The following is a 22,347-nucleotide window of genomic DNA, read 5'->3' as shown; positions in this document are numbered from 1 at the left end:
CAGCGCTGCAGCATGTTAGATTACAAGAGTTTTCATTAATGTCCAATAGTCTTCCCGTCTTTGCACCATCCAGCTTTTAAAATTATAACTAAAGAGGCTTTAATCAAAATAAAAGACATCAGTTACTGGACACCCTAATAGCTAATCTCTGAGATTGGTGAATCTGCCACTTTCGAGGCAGGCGGTCATTTCTCCTGGTGTGCCCAGACTCTGGTGTGTTAACTCCTGTGTGTGGTTGTTTTAATTTGTGTTTCTTCCTTCTATGTCCTCCTTATCTGTGTTGTGTCTGATGACTGTTCGGGATGGTCACTGGCGGTAGGTTCCTAATTGCTGTTGGATCTTCTTAAGCCTGCTGCTCTGACGTTTTTTTTGTAGCCTCTTGAAAACAACTACTACTCCCATAGAACCAAATATATGTAACTATGCATACAGTACATGTATATCGACTGCATATATGTGTGTACAAGCTGCATATGCACATATATATGTATGAAAGAAACACTGGGTGCGCATTGATAAGGTTGAACCACACTGATCCTCGTGCCAAGCTAAAGTCTCCTGCCTTTTGAATCTTTCATTTGCATTTCAAACGAGTGGTGGCAAGCAAACTAGAATGATTGAGAGGCTCTACAAGTAAAAGCTCTTTTGAAGCTTAGTGATGAAAAGGAAGCTTCACAGCATCTGCAACCACATCTGTCAACCCAGGTGTAGCAAAGTCGCACACAAGTTGGTTTAAAGGAAACACTTTCGTTAAATTAGGGAATATTATTTCCTCAATCATTTTACCCGCTTCTCTTTTTCTGTCTTTAAAAAAAGAAAGAAAAAAAAAAGGCCCCAACTGGATTTGCTCACCAAAGACAGAGACCAGGTGGCTCAGTGGCAAATTTTAAAACCAATCAGTGTTGTTCAGCCTTTTGCTTTCACAACTTGACAAACTGGAGCAGGGAGGTACATTACAACCCCTTTAACCAACATCTACCCACCCACCGCTGGCATGATGCTTCTAGCTACCATCGGCGTAGGGGGTAACATTCAACCTTTAGGGCTATGATGACAATGCGACTGTATGTTTGAGGATGTAACCAAACTTTGGGAATGGGGACTCACATAAGAGCACTGTTTTGTACAACAGAGAATGCTCTGCATGCCTAGTGAAAGAGACTTCTTGGAAGGCAACTTTTGATGCTGAATGAATGACCTTGAGACCTAGTCTTTGCCTCTTCAATCGCATGTTGTTCTTATAACAAACTCCTCCACCCCCCACACCCCCTTCACTATCACCAGAGCCACCACCTGCTGTCCTCACCTCAGTGTCAGTCTAGGAAAGGGCAACTTCACTTCTCACTCTCTGCCACTTCGGACAGTTCCCAGTTGATATGTGTTTTTGCCAGAGACTTGATCTGCCTGAAATAACATCAAGGGAATTGTCTTACTATGATCTTTTCTAGAGGCATCTCTTTCTTTCTCTCTGTCTGCCTCTTTTTATCATCTCTCTCTAATTTCTCTCCACCCTCCACCCTTCTTCTTCCACTAATGCCTGCCCATTCTCATTTCTGGCGCCATCATTTGATCTTTCCCCCCCTTCAGACTGAAAAACCCAGAGATTGATAGAAAAGCACCATCGGGGGACCAGGCCCGGGGTTTTAGTGCATCACACAGCATGTCCTGGTGTTAACTGCTATGGTGTTTTAGTGCTTGCTCCCCCCCCCCCTCCCCTCTCCCTTGTATACCATAAAACAAGTGGGAGCTTTTACAGGAGTAGGTCCGGTGGCAGGACCTGGGCGGGGAATGGCTGGCAGGGTGCTAGCACCAGCGGCAAACAGGCGACACTGACTCTTGGTGGGTGTCTCCTTCAGGCCTTGAAGGATGAGGAGGATGCGGAGACAGGGCTGACTGAAACGGAGAAAGAGGCAGAGCCCAAGGAGGACCAGAAACTGGGCAAATTACAGTACTCCCTGGATTACAATTTCACAGAGAATACGGTAAGGATCTGTTCTCCAAATCTCCCTCAGTGTGTGTCGTTGTTGAGAAAGATCCTTCATTGTAAGTATGGCCACACCCAGCCTCTGAGGTCCAAGTTTGCATCTCTCCAGAGAATAAACAGGACCCAAACCAGGTTTTGCACAACATTTTCCTCTCATAGTTGCTTGATCATTGAAGCTTGAGAGCAATCTCACAGGGATATATCATGGTGGTCGAGTTTGTGCATTTGCCATGGAGCCTGGTAAAGATACAGTATACTATTGGGATTTAGTTTGTCTCTGTATTTGTTTCTTTCTTTCTACTTGATTGAATACAGCCCCTGCAGATATCCATCTGCTTTATTTTTTCCCAGCGACTGAGTTTTAAAAAGCAGAATGAGGAAGCACATCAACTTCCTGGTGCCAGATGTTGTGTGACAGATAATAGATGCGGTGCATGAACACACTGTCCCTCACTAGGCTAGCTAACTCCCCATTTTAAGCAGAACTGACAGCCAGAGATTAGCTGGTAACACACAATGCTCCTCTACACGCCAGTGTTGGAACCTCTACCTTTTTCACAAAAAATGCTCGCCCAGATCTTACGTGTCTCTCTGGTTTGTATTCAACAATTGTTTGTGTTAAAATTGTGAAATATTCATCAATTCACAGATTACAAAAGACAGTAATGGTGCTAATATAATTATGTTGTGCAGATGCTATTTGTGTTCAGTCAACCAGCCCCTTATTTCTGTTAGAGAAGCAGTCATTTCATAAAAGAGGGATATTATGTGGACAATATTGCTTTTCACAGAGTTGATCTGTCATGTAGCGGGAGGCGCTGACAGGTCTCTATGAGGTTCTTGATTACACAGGTAATAAGCTCCACAGTGGAGCTCAAGTGTAATGAATGGATGACAATTTTTACATTTTGTGACGGTGACCTGAGAAAAGCCGGGCTCGACTCACTGCCGGTGAAACTCACAACAGGCAGAGCTAAAAACCTGAGGGGAGGCGGCAGTTTATCTGACCCACTTTTAGCCCCACGAGGGACACAGTGCAGAGGCACAGTGGCCTTCAGGATTTTGTATTATTTATTTTTTTTGCCAGGCAATCAACATGAGTACCAAAAAACTGCCCTGGGAGAACTGGTACGGGTGATTGGCTAAATGCTGTGTGTGAAATTCCTGTTATTACTGGCATATTGCTTTTAGATTAGATTAGATTAGATAGAACTTTATTAATCCCTCGGGTGGGTTCCTCTGGGAAATTCGATTTCCAAAAAAGCACAGCACCGACAGAAGTTACAGAGTTACAGAATATTATATATATATATATATATATAATACACACACACACACACACACACACACACACACACACACATATATATATATAAATACAGAGACAATATAAATAAAATATACGAAGGGGATAAATAGAATAAATAGGAATAAAAATAAAAATACAAGTGAATTGCACATTTCAAGTATTGAGTCTATTGCACCGTTGACTATTTACAAAAGTATTGCACAAAAGGTATTGCACAGTGAGGTGAAGAGGCACTACAGCTTAGTTGTTCCCCCCTCCTTTGTCCTCCTGTTTCCCCTCCCTCTCCCCTCCAGGGAGGAGTTAAACAGTCTGATGGCGTGTGGGACAAAGGAGTTTTTAAGTCTGTTAGTTCTTGTCTTTGGGAGAAGCAACCTGTCACTGAACAGACTCTTCTGGTTGTTTATGGCCGTGTGCAGAGGATGTCTGGCATTGTCCATAATGTCCATCAGTTTCTTTAATGTCCTTTTCTCTGCCACTGTCACCAGAGTGTCCAGCTTCATGCCGACCACAGAGCTAGCCCTCCTGATCAGTTTCTCCAGCCTGGATGAGTCCTTCTTTGCTGTGCTGCTCCCCCAGCACACCACAGCATAGAAAAGTACTCCAGCAACCACCGACTGGTAAAACATCCTCAGGAGCTTCCTGCAGATGTTAAAAGACCTCAGCCTCCTGAGGAAGTACAGTCGGCTTTGGGCTTTTTTATACAGGTGCTCTGTGTTGCATGACCAGTCCAGTTTATTGTCCACCCACAGCCCGAGGTACTTGTACTTGTTGACCACCTCCACCTCCTCCCCCTCTATCTGAACCGGCAGTGGACCTTCTCTGGACCTCCCGAAGTCCACAACCAGTTCCTTAGTCTTTGAGGTGTTGAGTTGCAGGTGGTTTGTGTGACTCCATGCGACAAAGTTCCTCACCAGACTTCTGTACTCCTCTTCCTGATCATCCCAGATACACCCCATGATGGCTGTGTCGTCTGCAAACTTCTGAATGTGGCATAATTCAGAGTTGTAGCAGAAGTCAGAGGTGTACAGGGTGAAGAGAAGAGGGGACAGCACAGTTCCCTGTGGTGCTCCTGTGCTGCTGACCACTGTGTCAGACGTGATGTCCTTCAGCCTGACGTACTGTGGTCTGTCGGTGAGGTAGTCGGAGATCCAAGCCACCAGGCAGGGGTCCACCTCCATCCTGTTCAGTTTTTCTTGAAGCATACAGGGCCGGATGGTATTAAAGGCACTGGAAAAGTCAAGAAACAGGATCCTGACCGTGCCTTTTCCCCCATCCAGGTGTGAGTGGGCTCTGTGTAGGAGGTACAGGATGGCATCCTCCACTCCGACACCCGCCTTGTATGCAAACTGTAGTGGGTCCTGGGCATGTTGTACCTGTGGTCGGAGGAGGTTGAGGAAGAGCCGCTCTAGAGTCTTCATAAGATGTGACGTCAGTGCCACCGGTCGGAAGTCATTCAGCTCATTGGGCCGGTTCTTTTTGGGGACCGGGACGATGCAGGATGTCTTCCATAGGGCGGGCACTCTCCCCAGTCGCAGACTGAGGTTGAAGACTCGTTGTAGCGGCTCCCCAAGTTCAGCAGCACACGCCTTTAGCATCCTAGGACACACCTTGTCTGGGCCTGCTGCCTTTCTGGGGCGAAGCTTCCTCAGTTGTCTCCTGACCTGATCCACTGTGACACTGGGAGATGTTTGGGAGGAGGGGAGGGGGGGAGATGTCTTGCTGCTGAGAGAGGGATTGGAGGAGGGGGGTGTCATGGTGTCAGGAAGGGGGGGAAGCGAGGGAGGTAGGAGAGTGGGGATTGGACTCTGTAGTGAAGGTGAGGGTGGGGGGGTTGTGGGCTGGTCAAACCTGTTGAAGAAGTTGTTAAGTTCGTTTGCCTTCTCCACAGAGAAGGCAAACACAAGAAGCATCTAGTTTTGGGATAGTTTGTAGTTACGCAGGCAGCAGTTTCATTTGATATGTGGGTGGGTGGTGGGGGTTCAAAAAGTAAAATCAAAATTACCGTCTGAAGAGGCTGAAAGCAGGGATTTTAAAAGGTAACCTTGCCATAGAAAGATGGGTTCACCTACCTACAAGCCACCACCACCATCTTTCTCTTCACAGTGGGGACAAAATCATGCAAATTAACACACAAATACCCTTAAATGTGCAAAATAAATAAATAAACACAATTTACAGAAAACAGTTATTGCACAGAGTTCAGATAAAACAGGGAACAAGAACAAAAGTGGTGATCCTCAGGGGGTTTCAATCAAGAGATACATCAATTTTCTAATGTATAGATTGTTTTTAGAGTCTTATCATAAGAATACATTTCACTGTATCTATGTACGCATACGTACATAGAGAAATGGGAAGTTACAGATTCTTAAAAGTGCATCTATTTGTGCAGAAATGACAAAAAAACAAGACAAAAAAATGCTCTTTTATTACTTTAAGATCACTGAATACAAAATTTATTACGTAAAATTTTAGAAAAAATGAAAACTGCTCTCAGTGAATTTGTTCCTATTGGGCCTGCATGAATTGTAATAGCATAAAAAAATCTATTTGTTGTCTTTTGAAGTCTGTTAAATTTCAGGGGCCCTTAGAGTGGGAAAAAAAAACAGTCAACACAACACAAAAAGACTTCATAATGTCTGCACTGAACTGAGTGGACAGGAATAATTGAAAATTGGATCGCTTATTAGAAAATGTAGAACAATGGTGTAAAGTGAAGGTGGGGCAATCCCCACCCCAAACGCATCTGGCAGTCTTGGTTAGAAATAAGTATGAAGATAGTAATTGTCACCTCCAATGTCACATATGGAAAAAACACAGTTTGCATCATATGGATTGATGCTATATTTTTAAGCCATTATCATTTTGTCGCTATATCTTCCAGGCAGGAGGAAAAGAAGAAAACCGCAGAGGAGGGTCATGGATGTAGTGAAGGAGGGCATGCAGAGGGCTGGTGTGGTGGCGATATCTGTGGCAATATGTTAAAACTGAAGTTTTATATACTCGAGCATAATTTCTCGTAACACTTATGGAGTTAGTGAAAGAACAGGGTCCTTTCTGCAGGAGAAAATCTTTCAGGAGATACATATGAAAATTAGAAATATAAGTACAGTTGTTATGGAGGTAAGTAAAAATTCAGCACACTTCTAACAGCAGGCAACAGCAATCCTCCTATCATGAGTTTGCTTTATACACCCCCTGCATGGATAAGTGAACAGGGGGGATATCTACACTAGCTGCCAAGCTACCCATGAAGTATGTAGGTTTTCCTTGAGGCCTTTGCACCTTAGTCCAGTATCAACCTTTTGTGTGGCAAAAGGCTTTAAATAGTGAATGATATTCACTTTGTTTTTTAGGTTCACAGTCAGATTTGTATTCTGCTGGAGCCTTGGGTATAACGAGTCAAATATGTGCAGCAGGGATGTCAAACCACATACAGCCTACTATCATCTTAAGTAGGAGCAGTTAAAGTCTAATTTCTGTCCATGTAGAGACATTTGACCACACATTTAATCCTGAGATATCCCAACTTAAGGAAATAAGTCTAATTTCAGCAGTATGTCATCTGCATAATAAGGAAATGCGTCGGTAGGAAATGAAGTAAATCTTAGAGCACAAATATTTGGGATTAACTTGAAAGGGTGTTTTTTGTCGATTCACAGAAAAGTCTGTAGAGAAAAAGAATTTCACAGTAAGTTTCTATATTAGATATTTTTTAAAAAGACAACTTTTATTTCATTTAATTAAATAAATTGTTAAAGTAGGAAAAGCATAAAAACATAAAAATACAAATTTTTACAAATAAATAATGTATGCCCTTAAAATTTTCCAACAATTGTTCCAGTGGCCCCTGGGCCTTATGTTTGGGGGGAAGCACACTACTACTACTACCAGCCAGTCAGTTTATTGGATTGTGAGTAATGCTGTTGCTATGTTTACGAACCCCAAATGTCCTGTGCTAGTGGAGTTGTTTGCCTCCGGAAACAAAATGTCATCAGTAAGCTTCACAGACAACTCTGACTAATTTGTCACAGATATTCAAAAATCTGCTTCTCCTTTAAGATACCGCCGTAAGCGCTAATAACTAATTAATTGTATGTGTTTCAAATGTTCCCCAGTGACCTAAAACTCTGTCAGTAAATGTTCCACCCTGCCAAGACAAAGAAGGAATCACTGGTGTGTCTGTGTATACAAAACCGAGGCAAGGAGATCAGGCTGAGTGGGATAAGACTTGCAGATTAATGTCAAGTCCTCGTGGCAAAAAGAATCTCAGCTTTGTTTCTGTCTGTTAACCACCACAAATGGCTGCTGCCCCTGGTGTTGATGACACTGGGTTTATACACTAATGAGACGAAAGGTTTTGTAAAAGATCCAAATCATTTATGGAGAGGCGGCACGGCTACATGAGGCAAATACACAGCAAATGAACCACAAAGAGCCCTCTAAGCACAGCAGGGAGAGAATTAGAATGTCATTCCTACTTTCAACATCATTACCATATTCATTGCTCTTCTTTGCAGGTCAAGAGCAGGCATACGGCATTGTGTCCAGTTAGGAAATCGTTCATATTATTGGGTTTTTATTATTTATTTCAGAATACCCCCCAATCAGTTCATTTCCAAAATAACACACAAAGCCACTGCACATTGGCGGACTATTTTTCAGGACGGCAAATCCGTCTCAGGCTTCTTTGGAAGTGTGTGCATGTGTGTGGAGTCCCAGCACAGGCATTATGCACTGGGACAAAACCCTCCGAAGATCAGGTGCCAAGAGCTGAATCACCATCCTGTGCCCATTCTGGTCATCTGCTCACTGGACTGAAGAGTAACATATAAACAAAAGGGGGTTAATACCAGCAGCCGTTTGCTGTGAGAGGGCTAGAGTCCCATAGTTAAATAGAAAAGCCCACACAGATGTGCAAACACATAGCCACTGTTATTTTGCTTTATCGCAGAGGTGTAATGGTTAGTCAGATGTTTAAATTTTGGCTGTCATCAGGCTGGTGTTTTGGAGCCATAATTCTTAGCAGGCTGTTTTTAAAAACTTTATTGGAACAATGCACAGAGGTAACTGCTAAATTATTTTTAGATAAGGCACCACTAACCAAAAAACCAAATGTATAATGTAATGATTTAAATTATTGTAGGTAAGGTTTAACAGCAATTCGCTACTGTGCATAGTAACGTGGGTTGTATTGAGAGGAGGCGGCAGAAACACTTAGCAGGACAGTCACAAACAACGACCACACTGGTACTGGGAATTCTATAGTGCTTGTACTTTAATACACACTCTCTTCACCAACCTTACAAGGCCTGGGTGAACGGCTGCTGTCTTATCATAAATGAACTGCAGTGTTTCTACAACCCGTAACTCTACCTTGAGTTATTGAGGTGAAATTTTAAGGTCCATCTCAGGCCACGTGTTCACATGCAAGCACGCTTCTCCCATACTCTAACAGAGGGCAGTGGTGCATCCTTGTGAAATCACTAACCCTTAATTTAGGTTGTCTTGAAGAGACACCACACAATTGTGACTGTTACAGCATCCGAAGAGGCAGTCAAAGCAGTCAATCAAAAAGGCGACAACTCAAAGCTTTAAGCCTTACACCTGTTGTACAGTTGTTATGAAGGGAGAAACTATCCATACACACCTCAGCTGTTGTTGTACTGGGCTGTAAACATGTTTTTTTTATTGCTGTTAAGTTTGCTTCTTTAACCTGAGAGTCTATAATGATGGGTTTGACTTGCTATTGGTGCTAGCCTGAAGTAGCGACTCGGTTAGCTGTATTTGTCCATATGATCTAAATGTCAAGTTTGAGAGAAGTGCAGCAAGTTGGTGGATGGTAAACAAAGAGAGAACAGAATTGTTATGCTACAGTGAAGCTAGGGAAAACAACCATATGCAATGAATTTGACAGGGCCTGCAGCCACTCACAGTCAGCTGCTGTTTTCAAAGCAACTTTGGGGCATCAAGAAGGTGATAAAACGGCAATGAGATTTAGTGACACGAGTCTGCTATCAGTTTGGTGGTCAATTTGGGAATCATACTAATACGCCATTAATTGTGATATATTGGGAAAAATTGAAAATCAGCTGCCGTCTACATACAGAGAAAATCATATTTACCAGAAATGTCCATTAACTTCTGAAATTTCTCCATAAATTCAATTCAATTCAATTTTATTTATACAGCACCAAATCACAACAATAGTCGCCTCAATGAGCTTTATATTGTAAGGTAGACCCTACAATAATACATAAAGAGAAAAACCCAACAATCATATGACCCCTATGAGCAAGCACTTTGGCGACAGTGGGAAGGAAAAACTCCCTTTTAGCAGGAAGAAACCTCCTGTAATAACATGCTAATGACATGCATCTATGTTTCTTGAAAGCCACAAGGAAAATAACATTGTTTATTAATGATTCACTTTTTATTTACCCTTTTAAAACTAGAACACTAACTGTAGTATGCATACATGATTACAGACACGAAAGAGATAATGCAAGATTTTCAGCTTTTCTATATTTAAAGTGCTTTTTCCATTAATTCTACCTTGTTAGTTGGGGAAAACAAATATTTAAAGACATCACCTTCAACGCCAGAGTAGCTGTCTTCGAGGTGTGGTTTTAAACAGTGGGATTTTTAATGAGCTTTGAAAAAAAACAACTCTTGTCAGTCTGTTCTGTAGACATGGAGTGTCATACAGGATTGGAAAAGGTACAATTAGCAGAAGCAGCAAAGTGCCCATCAACATTTCCAGCCACGTCCCGCTCGTATCTCTTCTCGAGCGTCGGTGCCTCTCCCAGTAAAGATGGTGTGACATGCTGTGTCTCCCACTGACTGTGCTGATGGATGGGTGGAAATCAGCAGGACAGCGCGGGAGGATAAATTGCTACACTTAAAATCCAAGTGCCGCTTCACAGCACTACAGTGCACAACATGGTTCCATTTAGGTTAAGGTAAATGACGCCAAGTCACAGTAATAACTGGTGTGTTTTTGGAAATGTCATGAAAATGTTGTGCATAACCTGGTGAACAGCAATCAAAGCAGTCCCAAACTTTCCACTGTGTATTTGTTTAATGTTTGCTGCTGTCATGTAAAATGTCTGTTAATGTGAGTATTTGTGCTTTAACCTTTTTGACTCTTACTACTGTCCTTATGCAAATATGGAGCAAGTAATGGTACAGATGTCATTCTGACCTAAACCTGTGCAATAATCATGTTTTATTGAATTATCAATGAATAAATATTGTATCTAGAACATTAAATACAAATAAGTGTGAAGCTTTTTAGCTCATTGTACTGTTGGGTATGTAAACATTTTGTAGAGTAAAAGCTGTTTTTAAGGGAGAAATATTCTCATTAGTTATAGTTAGTTAATTCTCATCAAGTTATACATACATAATGTGTGGAGGCAAGCAGACAGTTTTTAAAGCTAAAGTATATTTTGCATCTGTGACATACATTAGACCTGCACATCCTCACTTGATGTATGAGCCGGCCCATTTATGTTCTGAGAAAAGTGAAAAGTCTGTGACTGTCTGCATACACGGAGATTCATTTTAACTGCTTGCATTCAGAGTCTAGCCAGAACTTTATGGATTTGAAAAACAAATTCAGAAATAGTGGCGTAGTTGTCACAGGACTGCAATGTAACTGCACAGAGGCGTTCAGCTTCTTTTTACATAGAAATATAATCAGAATACAACCAATTAGCAACCAGTTGAGTCAAGTCCCCTATTGCAAAAAGACATGTCACAGACAAGCTAATCTGGATTAATTGCAGAGCTGTAATTAGTCTCATATATAAATAAGACGTCAGTTATCTGTTAATCTTCGCCAGTCTGTTTGAGTCTGATTGTTGGGAGACAGGTTAACTCCCAACAGGCAACCTGTGCGGTCGTTTTATGATGGTGTTACACGCTCAACCTCTGGGTGACGAGTTGGTGACTGTAACTTCTTGCAATCTGTCTCCAACAGCAATGAAAAATGTTTTTAAAATCAATCACTGGTTACCCAGTGATTTTTCCAAGATACAAGGAGGTTGCTATTGTATCCTTACCCCAGTGTGACTGAGCCATTAAAGTGACTGAGAAATGAGCTTTTCTAACTTGAAATGTGAGTTCTGCATTGGAGGAGAGCATCAGAGGTGTAGGACATTCAAAACACTTTGTTGTTACAGCTGTTAGAAAAGTGTTTCAGAGCTGCTAAACTTTTCCAAATCTTTTAAACAATTCAAAAGTGAACAAATTTCAGTATTATGCTATGTAATGTAGCTGATTCAAGCCCAAGAAGACATCAATCTGTGGCTCAGGAAGGAAAATCAAAGGGGTGTGCACTTCTGGAAACATGTCTTCAAAATCAGTTAATCATTTATCAAAGCCTATCTATATTTCACCTTTGATGGAAGTTCATGCTTGACTAAATACGTGTGATTACATAAAATCTAGATGGAAGGTTTGATGAAACAAAAAGACAAAAGAGCATCTATCTATCTATCTGTATATAAAAAATGTGTAAAATGTGCAACTTATGTAAATAAGTTAATAAAGTTATTAAATAAGTATAACATTTAGCCACAAACCCAGTTTTTAAGTTTATATTTAAAGATTTAAAAGTGCTTCTTTCCAGGATGTATTTAGATTTGAAGGAATTCCTTCATTTTTGTCCATCTCAATGTCTCCACACATGTAAATATAACTCAGCTTTTGCTCTGAGTCTGCTGTCAGAAATCGTATAGCATATTATATATAAAACAAAAAAACAAAAACGAAATCATGCTGGTGGTTAATGCTGATTGGGCTGGAGGTCACTGTTTATTTGCCACTGCGTCAGTGGTAGCACCACATAGTACACCGATGCGGCTCCTGACAGCTGTAGAGCTCCATGGCTGAGTGCCCTGGTCGGCTTCCAGATTGCCGCTTGATGGGTGCCTGATACGAAGTTGATTGACTGACTAGCTGGGCCTCTGGAGAGGCCTTTGAGTAGAGGCTCTGACTGGCAGGTCAATCAGCCTCCCAGGCCCCCCATTGTGGTTATCAATTATCAGCCGTATGTGAAGAAAAACAGTCCGCTTATTCCAAGTCTGACACTTGCTGACCTTTAACAACTCTTCAGATTTGAATCATCTTCAGGACACCATTATAAAGCAATGAATGCTGGTGATATTAAAAGATAAGGATGGAAAATCACATTTTCTTTAGATCTTAGAGCAATGAACAGGCAATTTAACCAAGATATGATTTCTTTATAAGGGTGTTGGTGGGAAGACAGGGGAAGTAATGATGATTTGGATCTATGAGCACTGAAAGGTCTTCGCTCACGATTCTGCTTGTCCCCTTTTCCTTCTCAGCTCATGGTGGGGATCATTCAGGCGGCCGAGCTGCCTGCTATGGACATGGGTGGCACATCTGACCCATACGTAAAGGTCTACCTGCTGCCTGACAAGAAGAAGAAATTTGAGACCAAGGTCCACAGGAAGACCCTCAACCCCGTCTTCAATGAGCAGTTCACCTTCAAGGTGCACCTTACAATAAAAGCAACATTTAATCTGCTTCCACTGAATTTTAAGAAACATCTGCGCATCACAAACTCTTTTTTTTTTTTTTTGCTGGAGATCTTTTGCTTCCACTGACAATCCAATTTGCATGCAGCCTTGAATGCTGGGAAGGTGTGGAGACAGCAACCAGCTGGCACATTAACAAGCTCCTGACAGAATATCTCTCACACGCACAGTTACACTCACACACACACAAACACACACTGAGGCTCGATGTGATTGGGATTAACACAGGCAGATGCACCGCCACACCCTGGCCTTGCCTCGGCTGTAATGGATGTGTGGCCCCTGCTCAGTAGTGGGGAAAGTTTTGTTATTCAACCAAGAGCGGAGAGCGCAGGTGTTTGGTGTAAGTTAAGCATAATGTGATGTGATATCTATGCAGAATTTATTTGTGTGTGTTTTTGTAGTGCTTAAATCAGAATCTCTGATGTATCGTGGGGGGAAACAAACAGGAAATGGGATTATAAGAAGTGGTGATGTCGTCAAAAAGATGAGATGTTTATGGGAGATAAGGTCAAGGACAGTCTTATTAAAAGATACTCCTCTCGCTATCCAGTCATATGTCAGTTGTTTTTCATATAATTCAGAGATTTATCAGGATATAGTTAGATGTTTTTCATTTTTTATTTGGTTAACAATAAAGATTCAAAGATTTTTTAAATGTCATAGATTGCATATAAACAAAGACAAACTGGTGACTGTTTTGAAGCATTGAGAAGAACATTTTAACTGTCACCCTCTTCTTCTTTTAGACCAGGCTTGACCATATTTGCCGTGTGTTTGCTGTCTTGGTTAGACAGGTGTCTCTGTTATGTCATTAGCATGCTAGTTTTGGTTTAAGTGAAATGTAAAACTGAAGAGCCGACTTCAGCTGATAGCTGCACAATGAAGAAACAACATACCGAAAACTGTAGCAAATTAATGTGAAGCTCAATTTTTAGCCTTTTTTTTCCTAAATTTGGCTATAATAAAAAAAATGTTCACGTTCCATTGAATTTGACTTAAAATTAGTGACTGATGCCATAAAGTTACAAGGAAAGCGTTTAATAGGGTCAAAAATGAAGTGAGGAGTTCTAATTTCTTCACAAATTCCTTTATTTTAAAACCAGAAGAGTCGCCCCCTGCTGGCCAAGAGAATTAAAGCAACAACTTTAACATTGGACTCGAGAGTCATGACAGTCATCCCCTTATGCTCATGCTAAACTGCTTTGTCACTATATTCACTCTGTTCTCTGCCCTGCCTTTAAATAACTTTTATTGCAAATTCAAACAGGCTCAAAAAGACTGCATACCTGAATGCTCTGGTCACTAGTGGGCAGCCTCTATAGTTTGGTTCTTGTAACTTTTTCCTTTCATTAGATATAAATCTACCCACAATGAAAGCACATCCACTGCCTATTACTCATGTGTGCATTGAGTTTGTCAACATCGGGGTTATACAGACGGGTTTGCCCCATTACTGCCCCCCATTTGCAGGAAGAACGAATCAATTGAAAAGATTTGAGCACATGAGCTTGTGACAACATACCAATGATCTAAAAATTAAACTTCATACAAGATCATGCCAAAGCTTTTTTTTTCTTTTTCTTCTAGTGGTCACATTGGTTTGAAAAAGAGTCGTCTGAGCAACTTGTAGGCTACAAAAAAAGAAAGAAAAATAAATTTCTGCTAAAATTAGTCAAATATAAGCTTAAGAATTGTATAATCCTGAAATAATGTCAGGTTCTGGGCTTTTTACATTGTTAAATAGATATAATCAACCTCACCTGGGTGAGCCATAAATGCTTTGCCTCTTTCTACTTCAGGTCCCGTATGTAGAGCTTGGCGGGAAGACACTGGTGATGACGGTGTACGATTTTGACCGCTTCTCCAAGCATGATGCCATTGGCGACATCAAGGTGCCCATGAACAAGGTGGACTTCAGCCACATAACAGAGGAGTGGCGGGATCTGCAGAGCGCTGAGAAGGAGGAGGTAAGACGTCTGCCAAAATTTGCAATTACACCTCATAAAATGAGAAATAAACTCAATTTGAAATCACTTTGTGACACCTGTCTCATGCCGAGGCACAGATTTGTACATCTAGCAGCTGCAGTTTTAATGAAAAGGGCATAAGTGATATCAGAAGCATTATTTTATTTTGCTCAGCAAACTTGTACTGCAAATGCGGTGCGGTCGACGATGTAATCCATCTCCTCTGGAAATGTCACTTAATCATATGTCCGCACTTCCCCTTCAATTAACAGACGTGTAACTTCCCAGCCACCAATCCAGGAGATTCAATTTTCATGGTAAATGTCATGGCATATAGCATGTGTTGCCAACCTTATTTTTAGCATTACAGCAGGTTGATTTAAAGGTTAATTATAACGGTGCAGAATAGGTTGGTGGTGTTTTTCAAACTGAAGGGCATCACGTTACTTTCTTTTGTGAGCTTGTGCGCAGCTTTACCTGACAGGCTTATACACTGAAGTGATGCTTGGTATTCCTTATTCTTAGTTAAACATTGATTAATGAATCATTGTAAGACAGACCCCGGGTGACTTTATTCTTTATGGCACAGATTCAACAAGGTGCTCGAAACATTCCTCACACATTTTGAACCATATTGGCTTGATCGCATCACGCAGTTGCTGCAGATTTGAGATCTGGTGACTATGAAGGCCATTTGAGTACACCGAACTTACCAGCATGTTCAAGAAGCATATGTACACTTTGGTGTGCACTGTGGCCATAAAGGGATTGGTGGTGCAGTAATAATTGTGTAGGCTTCGGTGTTTTGGTGTTCAAACAATGCTCAGTTGGTACCAAAAGGTCCAAAGTATGACAAGAAACTATTACACCTGACCCACTGATATAAGGATAGAGGAATCCATGTTTTCGTTGACCCCACATTCTAACCCAAACATGAAAATGTTGCATCAGAAATTGAGACACATCAGACCAGGCGATGTATTTCCAATCTTTTAGTCTCTGAGTTTGGTGAGCCTGTGTGCATTGTAGCATGAGTTTCCTGTAGCTGATGGGTGTGTTTCTTCTGCTGCTGTAGCCCATCTGCTTTGAGCTTAGATGTCCTGTGCATTCAGAGATGTTCTTCTACATACCTTGGTTGTAAGAAGTAGTTAATTTCACTTACTGTTCCCTTCAGTTTGAAGCAATCTAGGCATTCTCTTCTACATTTTGTCCCAGAGAACTACCGCTCGTGGATGTTTTTCTGACCATTCTCTGTAAGCTGGAGTTCCCAGTAGATCCGAAGTTTCTGAAATACTCAGCCTAGTCTATGTGGTACCATCTACATGCCTGTTACGGCCCTAGCAGGGCCTCCTCCTGAAGGTGCCTGTGTGGGCATGTCCCACCACCTCTTCTGCCTGAGGTGCCACCTTTCCCTGTTACACAGCTGACTCACATCAGTAATTAAAAGTATTTAAGCCCAGGGAAAGGTGAGCTCTGGGCCAGAGTGCCATGAGTGTGTTTGTGAGTGGTTACAGCTAGTGAGCTGTGTTATTGTGGTTTGCAGCTAGTGAGCTGCTCTCTTTCTTTTTGGCTTACGTTTTACTTTATTGACCACGCCTGAGTTTTGTTTGTTTTCTTAAATGGTGATAGCGGCTTGTCTGTCTTTTTTAGTTGAGCTACTTTAATAAAACTCTTTGATTTAACCCTTTTGCCTCCTTGACTCCTTTTTCTAACCCGGTCACTTTTTGTTACTCCCCCCTCACCGCCTAGACCCCTCAGGGGAACGTAACAAGTGGGGGCTCGTCCGGGATTGTTGAAAAGGGAGTTTTGAGTTGGAATTGGTTTTTGATTATCTTGCTTTGTTCACCTTTAGAGATTCAACTTCCCAGTTAAGTTAGGTGAGTGTCCAGCTGAGCTTATTAAGTTCTTCCTTCGGGCACTCTTTTGTTGTTTTGCCTTTTTTATTTTCGGAGTAATCCTGGGGGGGGATTAGTTCCCTGTTGGGGGTAGGCAATTCAGGGCTCCGGTCGCTGAAGTTCTGCCTTTAAAGTTGCCTCGAGCCCAGCATGCTCCAGAAGATAGGTAGGTAAAGGTTGTTGTGCTTAGGAACTGGGTAAGTTGTATTTGTTAATGTGTGTGTGGCAAGAGGTAAGTTGGTCAGTTAAAGTAAGTTGTGTAGTTTTCTGTTAATTGTTCAGTAGTTGCTGAGTGAGTTGGCAGACGGGTGTGGTAGTGTCTTAATTAGGGTGTGTTTGCTAAGCCTTCTCCACCCCCGAAATGGATGATACAGCTATCAGTGCACAGGTGTCTAGAAGCTCGTTTGTGGGCAATAACATCCACCTGGTTCCCGTTTTCTGTGAATCCAGTGTTGAGAGCTTCTTCAGTGTGTTTGAAAGCATAGCAACTGCATTACAGTGGCCTGAAGACGTGTGGGGGTTGATGTTGCTGTGTAAATTCACGGGTAAGGCTCAGGAAGCTTGTTCTGGTCTGTCTAGGCATGACGGCCTAGTTTATGAAAAGATCAAAAGTGCCGTCCTCCAAGCCTATGAAGTTGTACCTGAGGCCTATAGGCAGCATTTTCGAGGTTTGGAGTTGGCACAGGGTCAGTCCTATCTTGACTTCGCTAGGGACAAGGCGAAGCTTTTTGATAGGTGGTGCTCTGCAAGCCAGGTTAACAGTTTGGGGTCGTTACGTGAGCTCATGCTTGTGGAGGATTTTAAAAACTCTGTTCCTGAGTGTATTGCTCTTTATTTAAGTGAACAGAGGGTTTCCACTTTACAGCAGGCTGCCATACTGGCCGATGAGTTTACCCTAACTCATAAAACAAATGCGGTAGAATGTGACATCCCTTCTCACTATAATACATCTTGGAGAGCTAGGAGGGAGCCAGCTAACGAGGCTGAAAAAGTTGTGGTTTCGAGACCCAGAACGAAGCTTTGTTTCTTCTGCCACAAACCTGGACACCTTGTTGCTAACTGTTTGAGACTGAAACTCAAACAGAAAGCACACTCAAAGCAAAAAGGGCCTGCTTTGAGAAAAGTCAGTCGTGGCTCTCAAACCGACAAGGTTGCCAGGCCTACGAAGAGGCTACACTTGGAGCATAATTGCTCAGTAGTGTCATGTAGTCAGTGTAAGAGGTCAACTGACCCTGAGCTGCCACTGGTTGACAATTTCCCAGGTCCTCAAAATGACCTGCAGGGGGACAGGCTGTGTATAAAACCACCAGTAAGACCCGCAACCCTGGCTAACAAACATGCCTGTATCGGTGACCTGAGCAATCGTCTGAAAACTGTTGCAGTAAGGTCTTCTGACTGCCTGCTGTGTTCTCCACATGTGATGGCTCAAAAAAGCCCTGGCTATCACATGAGACATTGTTTTGAGGGTCTGCGGCCACCCTCAGTAAGTATTTTGAACCCATTGAGATGGGGTTGGCAGCTTCCGCAGGCAATGCCTAACCATTGTTATGGGGTTTGGTAGGTGGAAAGCCTGCAATTTGTTGATGCGACGGTTACGGACTTGATTAGTTTTTTTGGTTATCATAATCATTTGACAAACCACGGGTTTGTATTTATGGGAGGGGGTGTTACGGCCCTAGCAGGGCCTCCTCCTGAAGGTGCCTGTGTGGGCGTGTCCCACCACCTCTTCTGCCTGAGGTGCCACCTTTCCCTGTTATACAGCTGACTCACATCAGTAATTAAAAGTATTTAAGCCCAGGGAAAGGTGAGCTCTGGGCCAGAGTGCCATGAGTGTGTTTGTGAGTGGTTACAGCTAGTGAGCTGTGTTATTGTGGTTTGCAGCTAGTGAGCTGCTCTCTTTCTTTTTGGCTTACGTTTTACTTTATTGACCACGCCTGAGTTTTGTTTGTTTTCTTAAATGGTGATAGCGGCTTGTCTGTCTTTTTTAGTTGAGCTACTTTAATAAAACTCTTTGATTTAACCCTTTTGCCTCCTTGACTCCTTTTTCTAACCCGGTCACTTTTTGTTACTCCCCCCTCACCGCCTAGACCCCTCAGGGGAACGTAACAATGCCCAAATGTAGGCCTAAGGCTGATTAGTAGGGGTGCAACGATACACAAAATTCACGGTTCGGTTCGATACTTTGAGGTCACGGTTCGATATTTTTTCGATACAAAAAAATGTTCATGCGTTTTTAAATAGTCATTTATTAAAATTATAAATATATATTTTAACTCAAAAGTACAGTTTTTAAATTTAATGTTGCTTAAACAACAAAGTAATAAAAAAATAAATCTATCTGATCGAGAAATCACTCATCTTTGGAAAAGAGAGTTTATTACAGAGAAATGGCTCTTTCAAAAATAAAAGCTATACTATATGCTTCTTCTGGGCTATATTCTCAGCAGCATATTAAACATATCAGGTCCCCATGAGGAGAATCATGTGCTAACGGCTGTCTAAATGACTCGGGTAAAGTTTGTAGCATGCATGCTTGTTGTTTTTGTCTGCCTGCACTTGTCTTTGCACGAGGATGATGTCGGCGTAAATGTGCAGTCATATTCGTTGTGTTCCCACTAGTGCTGTCAGCGTTAATCTGAAATGACGTTAACGCCACAACACGGCAAATCTCCGTTAACGAGCTACCGCGGCTCGCCCCGTGCGTGGGGCTGGACGGCGTCAACACGTTAACGAGCTAACTGCGCTAACACACTAGTTTCCCACCAATATAATTGAGCATTGCGTGGCACATCCGACATACTGTTTTACTTTTGTCCATGACGCGCTTACCTTCAGGGTCATACTTGACACACATGAAGACCAAAATAGTTCCAAAGGCCAGATCTGAATGAGGGTGGGGGAGGTTCAATTTGTCATGTTGCAATGAGCTTAGCTTCTGTCTTGCTAGCTTGTGCTGCGCTCAGTGAATCTGTGCTCGACAGTGTAGCCTAGGCGGAGTAGTCGAACGCAGATCCACTGAGCTCTCAACACAAACAGCATCGTCAGAAGAAAAGTTGATAAAATAAATTTAAAAATTTTGTATTGTTCAATACATATGCGTACCGAACCGAAAGCACTATATCAAACGGTTAAATATCGATACGAGTATCGTTGCATCCCTACTGATTAGATAGTTCTGTGAATGAACTGTTGAAGAGGTGTACCTAGCGAAGTGATTGGTGACAAAAAAGGGGAAAATATAATAAGTCTCATTTAAGTATCTGTAATGCAAAGAAGGCACTGAAAGCATATTCAAAAAAGAGAGAAAAGAAAGCTGCTTTCAGGTAAAAATCTTCTTCTTCACCTATACACAAGTAGCACAATCCTCTTTATTTTTAAGGTCAAATATGAAGTATCGGAGTCCCTAAAATGCCCTTTCCATTGAAGAAGCAGCGGCTGACCTTTTACAGTTCAAAGAAAATATTAAAGAGCTCGGTCACTGCTCTTGACAGGCATAATTAACTGTCACTGCTTCTTTTACTAGCCTCAAGAGGAGAATGCATTTGCGTTCATTAAAATGCGACTCCCATCATCAAAGTAAGACTATTTAGTCTGTGGTTTTTAAAGCAGCTACAAGTCAGGGGAGCAGATGACAAATGAAATGCAGGGGAGGGTCCATTACAATATAAAACACACTGCAGCCATTTTCAGCACTCCTATTCTACATGAGGAAATAGACCTTGATTGGAAGTTGATGGAAGATGAAGAGTCAATATTCGGATCTGGATTGCCTTTGATTTATAACCTCTTTTCGAAATGACCAGATGTAAAACAGGTGCGACCTAAGCGGGAGTTATTGGCTGTGTCTGCTTCAGGTGTTGATAAAGGATATGGAGAGAATATGAACCGATCTCTTTTCAGTCTCAGATAATGAGCCTGTGTCGTGATGGTGCTTTGCTTGAAGCAGTGAAGTGCAGTGCAGGGCTTTTCCTGCAAACAAGGAATCAAATCCATGGCAGACGATTGAAAACCTTCAGGACGCTTGTTGTACAATTGATTGCTTTGACTCTGAAGCTGTGACTCAGAGATACACTTTGATCTGAAACATTACATTTGACATGCTGCATTTCTGTTTGCCACCTAGCAAAAAAAAACAATTTTCGATTTAATTTGTGTGCTTTGTAACTTAAATGCATCCTCCTCTTCTTTTCACACTTTCTTGGTTTTTTTATTCCAACTATTTTGACTTTCATTAAAGAAATCAAGTTCAAGTATAACACTGCGACAGCTGAGTTTCTCTGTTTAGACAAATTACACTGTAATCGAAGAGTGTTTTTGTCCTAATTTTTCTTTCCTGTATTTTGAAATTATTTATCAGGGCAGCAGACAGCTGGCTCACATAATGATTACATTGTTAACAGCTTGTCTTGATCAGTGGAGTACAATACACTGGAAAATGCTCCACTTATTAAGGCAAATTTGTCTGAAAAACTAGTATCTCCACATTTTGTTAATTTTGGGGTTTTTTATTGTGATCTCCATATGTTCTGCACAGTTGTATCCTGTAAATATGAATGCTTAAAATGTGCCCTGCTTCATTAGCAGTAATTTTTCAGTAGATTGTGCCAGCTTGTAGATTTAGCACTACTAATATTCTCCACCTCCAACTCTAATTACACTGATGCAGACGGACACTGCTCTGTGTTAGGATTTCTGATAATGGATCAGTTTCACACTGATCACAGAGTCTTCTGTGCCAGCCCTCCTAGATTTAGTCTACAATGCTTCCAATCTGTGCACTTAAAGCAAATATCTTTCTCCATCATGATTTAGACTGTAATTACTATAACCAGCTTTATGACTCAGTGTGTCAGCATCCTGTACATTAACCTTTAATACCATTAGACTTTTAGCACAGACACCCTGCTACTTGCAGCTTTGCATGTTAAAAGTTTCCCTTTCTGCTCGTGGAGAGCAGAATCAAGTAAACATGTTTATGAGCAACTTTCTCTCTGATGTATCCTCATATGGTGTGAACATGTGATGGAGTAAATTTGCATCAAGTAGCTGTTTTTCTCACCTCTGCAATGTCTCTGTTTTTCCAACAGCAAGAAAAACTGGGTGATATCTGCTTCTCTCTGCGATATGTCCCCACTGCTGGCAAGCTGACCGTGGTCATCCTTGAGGCCAAAAACCTCAAGAAAATGGATGTTGGAGGCTTGTCAGGTGAGGAGAATTGAAAGGGTGTGCACATATGCCAACTGGTTTTTCCTCTGACAGGGCCTTTGTCTGTAATGACACACAAACTGCAGCACTCACTTCACCTCTCCTACAACATCGCAAGCTTTTCTTCCTCTTTTCAGCACCCAGACAGATACCTGATTGTGAAAAAGATCTTTTGAATGTCTCTAAATATCCCTGAGAAACTGCTTATATTGTAACAAAAGAAACGCAGTTAATGGCACCCATGATGATGCTGTCATCTTTCTATAGCTCACATAACTCACAGTGCAATGACAACAGAGTTGACTTGGATCCCACAAAGATATCAATGCTAGAAGCATGTGTAGCTAATCGTATAGCTATTGCCATGCGTTAGCTATAAATATAGAAATCAAATATTCATTACACGTCTTTGCAT

General features: G+C 41.7%; 1 protein-coding gene across 1 annotated transcript in view; it reads left to right on the top strand.

Annotated features, from left to right (window-relative positions):
* syt1a (synaptotagmin Ia) overlaps window positions 1-22,347 on the top strand; it is a 62,257-nt gene that overhangs the window by 21,775 nt on the left and 18,135 nt on the right. The window contains exons 3-6 of the mRNA XM_085375389.1: window positions 1,857-1,982; window positions 12,650-12,817; window positions 14,665-14,832; window positions 21,815-21,932. Of these exons, the coding sequence (XP_085231515.1) occupies window positions 1,857-1,982; window positions 12,650-12,817; window positions 14,665-14,832; window positions 21,815-21,932 (580 nt within the window). The remainder of the gene's footprint in view (window positions 1-1,856; window positions 1,983-12,649; window positions 12,818-14,664; window positions 14,833-21,814; window positions 21,933-22,347) is intronic.

The sequence above is a fragment of the Diplotaxodon limnothrissa genome, linkage group LG17 (genome assembly GCF_057381915.1).
Source record: "Diplotaxodon limnothrissa isolate DT_005_m linkage group LG17, D_limnothrissa_male_GT1.1, whole genome shotgun sequence".
Lineage (NCBI taxonomy): Eukaryota > Metazoa > Chordata > Actinopteri > Cichliformes > Cichlidae > Diplotaxodon > Diplotaxodon limnothrissa.
Note: the sequence above shows the minus strand (reverse complement) of the source record. Positions and strands in the feature narration are given on the sequence as shown.